This window comes from Vombatus ursinus, unplaced genomic scaffold, assembly GCF_900497805.2.
Source record: "Vombatus ursinus unplaced genomic scaffold, bare-nosed wombat genome assembly UNPS02014864.1, whole genome shotgun sequence".
Lineage (NCBI taxonomy): Eukaryota > Metazoa > Chordata > Mammalia > Diprotodontia > Vombatidae > Vombatus > Vombatus ursinus.
In genome coordinates, this window is record NW_020954642.1 from 17,349,471 (window position 1) to 17,359,687 (window position 10,217).

At 46.1% G+C, this 10,217-nt stretch overlaps 1 protein-coding gene across 1 annotated transcript in view; it reads left to right on the forward strand.

Annotated features, from left to right (window-relative positions):
- Window positions 1–1,791: 1,791 nt before the first annotated feature.
- LOC114027936 (carbonic anhydrase 7-like) overlaps window positions 1,792–10,217 on the forward strand; it is a 15,144-nt gene continuing 6,718 nt past the window's right edge. The window contains exons 1-3 of the mRNA XM_027842086.1: window positions 1,792–1,848; window positions 5,538–5,735; window positions 7,979–8,046. Coding sequence (XP_027697887.1) covers window positions 1,809–1,848; window positions 5,538–5,735; window positions 7,979–8,046 — 306 coding nt within the window. The 5' untranslated portion in view covers window positions 1,792–1,808. The remainder of the gene's footprint in view (window positions 1,849–5,537; window positions 5,736–7,978; window positions 8,047–10,217) is intronic.

A 10,217-nucleotide genomic window follows, 5' to 3' on the forward strand; every position in this document is an offset into this window, starting at 1 on the left:
GGGGTTAAGTGACTTGCCCAGGGTCACACAGTTAGTGTTATGTATCTGAGGTCACATTTGAATTCAGGTCCTCCTGAATCCGGAGCCGGTGCTCTATCAACTTCGACACCTAGCTATCTATTATTTCTGTTAAAGATGGCAAAAGAAAATTGCCCCCCCCCCGCCCCCAACAGAGAGGCATGAGTTCTAACCCAGGCTATAGCAAACATTGTATGATCTTGGGAAAGTCACTACCTCTCTCCAAGCCTCAGTTTTCCCAGCTGTAAAATGAGATGGTTGAACTTATCAAGTCCTAAAATAAGTCAAAACCAGGAGTTGAGGATTAAAGTATCTTTACTTGAGATAACAGGGTAGCAGACCTGCTGCCCTGTGGGATGTCCAGTGGATTTCCCAACCAAAGAGAGCCATAAAAAAGTTTTTATAGTTTGGGGAGAACACGGGGAGGAGATAAGTGAGGTAGCAAGTCCTGGTCAGGAGACCTTAATGGCCCTTGGCAATCCGGACAGGAAAAATCACTTCATTCTGGCTGTTTTGCCCTTCATTTCACAAATCCTAATGGAAAGGGGCAAGGACATCAAAGGCCTAAATCCAGCTGGAACCAGGTTCCCCCACAAGGCAAGATCTCTGGATGGGGGGACCTAATCAGCTCAACCTAATCAAGAGTAAATATCTTAAGAGTAGGAATGCAAATACAGGACTGAAGTTTTGACATTACATGGAGCATTTAAGGGAGTGGCAGACCTTAGTACATTTGGTATTGACAATTTCTGTCATATTAACAATTACATTAACAATTTTGTCAAATTAAATGATCTCTATGATCACTTCTGTATCTAACATTCTGAATTCTTAAGGTCCTTTCTGGCTCTGATGATCTTATGTTTGTCCAGCTTTAAAATTTTGATTCCAAGTGGCCCAGACATATCAACTATTTCTTTTGATCCCAAACCCCTCTTAGTGGCAAAAGTGAAGCCCTCTCATCAGAATCTTTGACTTCCCCTCTTTAGGAATGGGCTTTGCCTTTCTAGGGAATCCTGAGGGGATGAAGTCTGGATCTGACTTTTCCCAAAATCTTCCAACTTCCTCCAAATGGAAGGCCAGTGAAGTTTGTTTCCAGGGCTCTCCCATATACATTTAATAAGGTTCCCCCTCTCTGGCATCTGTCCTCTGACCCATCCCCCATAAAGGAAACGTTTCTCTCAATGACTTGTCACTCAAAGAGAGAGGTTTAAAGTGTCATCACTCCTAGGTATGCTTTATTCATTCATTTATAATAGAATTATGGGATCCAAAAAGCCTTAGGATCCAACCCAATAAATGAATCTCTAATGGCGAAATTTTAGATAACAGATAGTTTCCTGGGATATTGAGGGAAGGGGGGGTTGTTTTGTTTTTTGTTGTTTTTGATGACTTCTGCCTGAAGTTACTCAAGTCATACCACATCGGCAGCTGTTTACCACCACCCCTCTTCCCTCCACCTGCAAATTTGCCTACCCCTCAGAGCTCCCCCAATCTAGGAAAGACGTGCCCAACCAGCCTCTCTCGGATGCGGCTAAAAGTCCTCCTCCCCTTCTCCAGTCCCTGTCCCATTATCTCCCCAACTTCACAGCCCTTGGCCCCGCAGGGGGGGAGGAGAGAGGAGGTGGGGCAGGATGCGTGCGGGAGGCGGGTCCCCAAGGATCTCCACCCGCAGCCAAACCGCCGGAGGCTTTAAGCTGGGGCTCAGCGGCGGCTCCGCGCAGAGCGAGCCTCGGGAGCCGGAGCTATAGCCAAGACAGGTGCGCAGCGGCTACGGCAGCGGCAGCGGTATGACCGGCCACCACGGCTGGGGCTACGGCCAGGAGGACGGTAGGAAGACAGACATGGTACTCCCGTCCCGAAATGTAGGCCCCTGGACCCTTGGCTCTTCCCCTCCTAAGTGCCGCGTGAACCCAGGGCTCCTGCTTCCAGGCAGGACCCGGGACCTCCCACCTTCAGCGGGGATTGGATTCCCTGCTTCTGTGCCTAACGGAGACCCAGGAATCTCCGCCCCCGCTTCCCAAGCTCATGCCCCAGAGCCTCTTTCACCTCCTAGATATCCTCTGGCTCCCTCCCCCAGGCATGACTCCAGACCAACTCCTTCCTACCCTGGTTTGGAAGCCTGTGCCCTCAGTCTCTTGCTGGACTCCCAGACCTTCCATTCCCAATCTGTACCCTACTTTCAGATGGGAACTAGTTCCCTTCTTCACCTCCCCGCCCTCCCCTCAATCCAGATCCACTTCCTCAGATCTGTTCTTTGGCCAGGACCCAGAATTCCTCTTTACCCCCTTGGTATGACCTTGGGCAAGTCACTTTCCTTCTGTGGTCTCAGTTTCCCTGTTTTTAAAGTGAGGAGGTTGGGCTAGATAATCTCAAAGCTCTATATCACATTTTATGCTCTTATGACCCCAAACTCCATTTCCCAAGATGACCAGGACACAGCTAAGTGGGTGCAAAGTCTGAGCTACACTTCGCTCCTCTTTCGGCACCCAGCCTCAGCCCTACAGAGAACATCTCCCCCCACCTCCCATGCCAACCAGGGTAGAATTGGGGGAGGGGGCCCAGCCTGCAGAAGCCCAAACCTGAGTTGGCCCCTAGCTATCTGGGAGTGAGAACTCATTGAAACACATGTTGTCCTGGCAGCCTTCTGAAGAGGAGGGGTCATGGGAGTGGGAAAGAGGGGGATCCTGCCTATCCTGGAAGGCAGGCCCCCAGTGTGTGAGAGGGTGTGCATCTGACTGGGTCCTTTTCTGGGAAGAAAAATACATTTAGGGGTTCAGTCAAGGACTGGGGGAGAAAAGGGGACAAAAGAGGAAGATGGAGAATGTGAGCCAGAGAGTAGGAATGGGTCATTTTTAACTAGGAAGGAACGTGTGGTACCGAGATCATCAGTGGAAAATATGTCAAGGCTTCCACTTTAACTCTGGGCTTTTGGGGGCATGGGGGTGGATGGTATAGCCATGGCCCTAAGTCCACTTGTGTCTGAAAAGAGAAAGAGGTAGAAAGACTGGTAGGGAAAGAGATAGAGGTACATGGAGAGGGTTAGAAAGACAAACACAAGGAGAGAAATGGACAAAAAGAAAGATAGGGAAAAGGACGAGAGAGATGGAGACAGAGAGACAAAGAGGATGACAAAAGCAAACAAGGACAGAAATAAAGAAAGAGATGCAAATGAGATGGAGATCAGCAATAACAATCAGAAAGGAATGAGTACAGAGAGTTCATACCTAAGAGCATGTTGATTTCACCTGATCTAGGCCCAGCGTGGGTATGTTTCCACTCTGAGCTTCCCTTGCACTCAGGGAGGGGGAGTTTGGGTTGACATCGTTTTCCTGCCCTGCTCATTTCGTCAGAGCAGCACAACAGGTACTCATCAACAGAGTCACCAGCACCCACCAAGGAGCAGGATGGCCTGTAGCCCTGCTCAGCTCTGCCCTTTCAGGGTGGGGAGCCTCATCAGAGGAGCTGCTTTCCTGGGAGACGATTTACAGCAGGCCAAAAAAAAGGGGGATTTAAAAATAAACAGAGAGGCAGGAGCTGTGAGAATCTGAGTCATGCACATCTGATCTGAATCCTAGCACTTGCCACAGCTTCCCCAGGAAAACTTATAAAGCTAAAAAGGGGGAGAGGGAGGAAGCCCCACCAGCCTCTGGTAAAAATAGTCATAGAAGGATGTTCTCCCCATGGAGTCTTAGAAAACGTCCCAAGGGCAGACCCTCAGAGTCAGGGAGCCAGTAGGGAGACAAGTGTTATGAGCCTTCCTGTACAGGTGGGTTTGTGTGGGGGAGGCTGGAGGGGCATTGTTTGGGGACTTTCTGTGTGAATTACGTGTGACTGGGTACAAACACCTGGATGTGGGTAAGAGGCAGGAAGGTGTGGATTTAAATGAGTATATCTACCTACCTGTATGATCCATTGTGTGCAAAGGTTTGCATTTGTGTTAACATATGCTTGATAGGTGTGTGTATGTGTGCATACACGTAAGGCAAGGCATTAGAATGCTTGGTTATATGCCGGAGCACAGGTGTCTTGTAGGAGGTACTTGTAGGTTAATAGCTCTGGACTATGTAGACCCTGGTTTAAAGCTTAGCTTCCGCCTTTGTAAAATGGGGGTGGGGGGTGGCGGGGTCTGATGTGCAGATCAAGTGAGGCAATGTTCCCCTTGTTACCAATAAGCCTTACATAAATTGTGTTATTTGTGTATGTGTGGGTATGAACAAGTGAACATTGATACATGCTTGCCGAGTGACTGTTCTTGGGTGTTTTTCAAAGCTGAATATGCCTTCCTGAGAGTGTACATATGTGTGCCCAGGTGTGGATGTGCATTCACTTATATTGAAGACCAAGCCATATACAATGACTTTCCCAAGAGTGAAAACCAACCTAAGAGTAGATGAGGATTTAATGATGGAACACAGGCAATCTGTCTGTCCTTCCTTATCCTAGATGGTGAGTCCCTAACACTGCTCAGATTATAGAGTATCCATGGGGAGATCATCCTGGACTGGACTTTTCCTCACTGAAGGAATCCCTCATGAGTACCAGGTTTCCTATGACCCTAGGAGAGTAGACATATTGCAAGTTTACTGCATGAACATTTACTAAATGTCTACTGTGAGCAAGGTATTCTAGAGAAATCAAATCCACAGCTTAACCAAAACCTCATTGTAATCAAAGCTTCCATTCCCCTAAACCTGTCACCAGAATTGATGGAAAGAGCAATGGATCTGGAGCCCAAAGAACCCAGCCAGGTACTGTGCTAAGTGCTTTACAATTATTAACTCATATAATCCTCTCAAAAACAGGGAGGTAGGTGCTGTTATTATCCCTATTTTATAGTTGAGGGAACGGAGGTAAGCAGATGTCAAAAGACTTGCCCAAGGTCACACAGCTAGTAAGGATCTGAGGTAGAATTTGAACTCCAGTCTTCTTGACTCTAGACCCAGTGCTCTATCTGCTGTGATACCTAACTGCCTCAATCAGAAAAGTTCAAGGTCCTAGTGTGTTAATGGCAGTCAGGCTAAAACCTAATTCATAACCTGACAATGCTCACTACCATCATGGGCTGTTAAAGGACAGAATGGATATTTTGAGCTGTCCTGAATGGGGGAGATGACTTCGGAGAGAACAACCCTGGTCCTACCCAAATTGTCCCATGATATGCCTCTTAAGTAACCAATAATAGCAATGCATTGTGCGTGTACTGGGAAAAATAGAAAGATAAATAAGAAATTCCAGTCTGGTAGAGAGTCTCAGCTTGGCACATGGACATATATGATATACATTAGAATAGAAGTCCAAAGGAGGAGTTCAGAATTACTCTGAAGGCAGAGCAAGGAGATGTTGCTTCCTTAGGGGAGGATTTTGGCAAGTTTCCTGGAGGTAATAGCATTTCAGCTGGTCCTTGAAGGAGAGGTAGGATACCAACAGGTGGGGATGGTAGGAGAGGACACAGGGGACAGAGTGAGAGAAGGTGTGGAGGGCTGATGCTCTTATTTTCTGGTATCCTGCTTGCACAGGTCCCTCTGAATGGCACAAGTTATACCCCATTGCCCAAGGGGACCGCCAGTCTCCCATCGACATTGTCTCCAGTCGGGCTGTCTATGACCCTACTTTGAAGCCCCTGGTCCTGGCTTATGAGTCCTGCATGTCGCTAAGCATCTCTAATAATGGACATTCCGTCATGGTGGAGTTTGATGATGTGGATGACAGGACAGGTGAGTGAGTAGGCTGGTGCACTTGGGTCTCTCAATGAACACAAAACTGTAGTGGAGAAGTTGGGAGTCAGTTACTGGTCCCTCCCCCACCCCTTCCTTTCTCTTCTTTTTACCTGGGCAGCTCAGCGAATAGAGTCAGGAAGACCTGTGTTCAGATCCAGCCCCAGACATTTACTAGCTGTGTGACCCTGGGAAAGTCACCTAACCTCTCTCTGCCTCAGTTTCCTCATCTGGAAAATGTGGACAGTAATAGCACCTACCTCCAGGGTTGCTGCGAGGATCAAATGAGATAACTGTAGAGTGCTTAGCACAGTGCCTGTCACATAATAATGCTCCATAAATGTGTATTCCCTTCCCCTGCCCCCTCTATCCTGGAGAGGGACAGGTCAGAACCTGTCCTGTAGGTCAAGTTAGCCATCAAATGTCATGGGAAAACTCACTAGGTCCTAGTTGCAGATGACTTGGGCTTTGGTCCCTGACCTTGGCTGTGTCTCAGCTATTTTATACAAGTCAAGGGTGAAACCAGGTAATCTCATATTTGAATGGGTCTAAATCCTAATTCTGTAATGTAAATTCTGTCCTTCCTCTCTCTGAGGTCCCTCTGACCTCATTAGTATCTTTGAGCTGGGATTAGAGTCAAGATTGTGCAATGATAAAGATAGTCAGTTGACTTTGGGTCTGTTGACTGAAGAAACACAGACTTGTGGAATGTTAGAACTGGAAGAGTTCCACTCATTTTACAGACTAGGAAAATGAGATTCAGAGAGCAGAGATGAATTGATCAGTCATGCATTCATTTAGTATTGGAGATAAGTCATCTATATTCAAATAAAGGCCAGTGTTTCTTCTACTGTTACATCCATTTAGAAAGTATTTTGGTCTTTGGAAGAAATTATATGAAGGGAAGATTTCAGGAGTTTAAAATGTATGAGAGTGGGGAATGTAATAATAATAACAACAACAATAATTTATATAGTGCTTACTATATGCCAGGCCCAGTGTTAAGTGCTCCACAGTTTTCATATTTGACCCTCACAAAACCCTAGGAGGTAGGTGCCATTATTAGCCACATTTTACAATTGAGGAAACTGAGAAAATCAGGGTTAAGTGACTTGCCCAGGATCACACAGCTAGTAAGTGTCTGAGGCTAGATTTGAACTTTGATCTTCTTGACTCTGGGCCCAGCGTTCTATCTACCGTGCCACCTCCATACTTCTCCAGTTCTTTTGCCTCACCTAGACTCTCAGGGGTGGCTTCATTACATCCGATCTCCTTTATACTGTCCTTCAAGCCCAAACCATCTTTGATCTCTACCCTCAACCCTGACTGTCTAGGAAAAGTTATAGGAAGAGCCTACAGTGGAACCATGACCCTTGGTGTTAGGCATCCGCATTGGACCTATTGGATGTGTTAGTATTTTTCCACACTCACATACCCTGTTCAGAGTCCAGACACTTTAGAAATGGACCAATGCCCACAACTGTGCTTGTAAATGTTTAACAACCAGCTCTCTTAAAAAAACAGGACCCGCTTTCAAGTTTAGTGTGCATTATTAACATTCTCTCCATCAGGTTCGTAAGTCTAAACAATCAACAAAACCATATCAAGCCTGTAGTATCTACCAATTTCCGAGGTACTTTTATTGAAAATTTAACAATCAGCTCTCATGAGCTGGTTTGAGTTGACTCCTTTGTGAATATCCTTTGTGAATATCCAACAAATAACCATAAATCCTTTTTTTTTTTTCCCAGTTCATACAACACATCAGGGACTCGGGAGCCTGATTTTGTAGGCTTCAGGGAGGTTAAATGATTCTCCAATCAGATCTCAAGTTGGGTGAATAGGGCCTTGGACTCTAAACTTAGATGAGAGGTTTGTTGAGAAGAAGTTAAGAAGACTGAATAACAGACTAGAATAGGTTAGAAGGCTGCTCCCTCAACGTCTTTAAGTCGGACCCTCAGACTTCATCCTCATTGGTAAACTCCCTTTACCCATGTGGATCAGTCCCAGCTCTGATCTTTCAAATGTTAGACACCTGCTGGCGACCCTTTAGCTTCTGGCCAAGGTGCTCGTTCCCGTTTCTCCTGCTGTTTCTGCAAACGCTCTCTGGAAGGACTCCCTATAACAATCTCTACAGCCCACATTTGTATGATAGCTTACAACATGTTTCTCAGGCTGGGCTGAGAGCCCAAGCTGATTCCCAGTCAAATGCTCCTCTAGCCCACTTTGGAGGGCCATTCTAGATCAAAAGATCTTTGCTCCGGAAGCAATCCTACTGGGTCCCTGTAATCCAGGGGATCTTCACCTGCAGGTCCGGGAGCTTTTTTTTTTTTTTTTTTTTTTTTTTTTTAACATTTTGCTAACTGTATTTCAATATAATATATTTCAATTGTAATTCTGTGTATTTTATTTTATGCCTTTAAAAGGGATCTGAAGGCTTGCATAGGCTGCCGAAGGCGTCCAGAACACAGAATAGGTTAAGACCCCTAATCTTATCCGGCTCCCTCATTTTCCAGATCAGAGGCTGAGATGGGGGAAATGGCTTCCTCATGGTTGAGAATAACTGGCCTGGCCGGGATTCAAAATGAGATTTCCTAGCCCCAAATGTAGTGCTTTTGTCTCCTACCACACCGGTTCCCTACCAAGGCAACAGGGGCAAGAGTTTAAACCTGGTACTGCCGGTCTGTGTTTAACAAAGATAAGGTCACCAATAAAGGGAAGGGGAACATGGCAGTTCACAGCTGCATGTACTTCTCATGTCCCTCTCCTTTCCTGATCTTCCAAGTAGTCTATCCAATAAGAGCCACCAGCTCAGTGGCCTGACTGGGGCCAACTTGATACTCAATCCAGTAATTAAAATTCGAACAGGTTCTAGTCACCTTCGGGTAGTATAAGAGTCCCCTCGGCTAATGGCCTGAAGCTCCCTATCCCTTTCAGGGAGAAATAGGAGCTTGTTACGGGAGCTCACCTTGAAAGCTTCTAGTGCCTGGGGGTGAGCCCTGAGCACTACTTTGTGATTAAAAAGTGACAAAACTAGAAAAAATAGGTACCTTCTGGAGCTGGCTCTTCCCAGACTTCTCTCAGCAGGGCTTGGAGGATTAGTCGATCAATCAGATTCATTTAAAAATGATCATGGGTATAAAATAAAAAGGGGATGAGGAAAAAGGAGATTGGGGTGCCACAGATTAGACTTCATTGCCTGAAGAAAGAGCATAGTGTGGATCTAGCTAGCACTGGTGTTCCCATCCCTCCTTTGTTACTTGTATGGCCAAGGACCAATCATTTCCCTCTCGACCTCATTTTTCTCAACTAGAAAGAGGGGGTAGTCCTGGATTATCCCTAAAGCAGATTTTTTGTTTGTTTGTTTGTTTGTTTTTGCTAGGCAATGGGGTTAAGTGACCTCATACACTTGACACAAGCTGTGTGACGTGGGCAAGTCACTTAACCCCAGTTGCCTCCCTGCCCCCTTAAAAAAAAGAACTCCTGCTTTAAAATTTTATTTTTTCTACTTCTAAATCCTATGGTTTTATGACTTCTTGACTTTGCAAAGGGTCACCCCTGGCCCCATTCCAGATGGAAGGAGACCAGGCTGGGCAATGGACACCTTACCCTGATTCAGAACGTTGTGGGGGAGGGGTGTCAGTGGAATACATCTTGTCCTCATTCGTCCCCTAGTGAGAAAAATAGACCAGCAATACATGCAGCCTGTCCTTGGGATAAAGTATGGACTTGGTTGTTAATACTCATTTTTCTTCAAATCCTGTGCCCTCTCTGAGTCAGCCCAGAGCCAGCTCCTTGGCTTGGCTTGCTGTATCTATTTCAGCCATGACTGAAAGCATCTGCTGGCTGGCATCTGGGGACTGGCACAAGTTCCTAGTGATCTGCTTGTAAAAGTGGTCACCTTCATGTGGCTCACCCAAAACTGGGCATTTTCAGGCTCTTCCTGGGACTGGTGCCAGGGTGTGGGCCTGCAGACAAAAATGGAGGCAGGAGAGGCTGCCCTAAGCCAGAACTGGAAACTGATATATAGTGTCAGGACCCTTGAGGCTACACAAAACCTAAACCTGAGGGGAGCACAATTATAGACCCCTGAGACCAGTTTATTTTTTCTGGGGGAGTCAAGATACAAAAGAAGCACAATAACATAGCAAAGAGATAAGGCAAATAGGTAGCAACACAACTGAGACATGTTTTTGTGTAAACAATAAAATAGCCAAAGCATACAACAATTCTGATATTTCATGTCCTTCTGGAACTTTAGGGTTTGTTTACAACAGCCCTGGGAAATGGGTAGTGATATAGAAACACCCAGATATAACTGTCATGCATGTTCGTCACACACACACACACACACACACACACACACACACGTACATACAGCAACACAATGCCTGATTGTAGCAGTACAGCCACACAAATGCAACAACACAACAGGGCAGCCACACAGCAATGAGAACACAATAGCATGGGTGCTGTGCGACT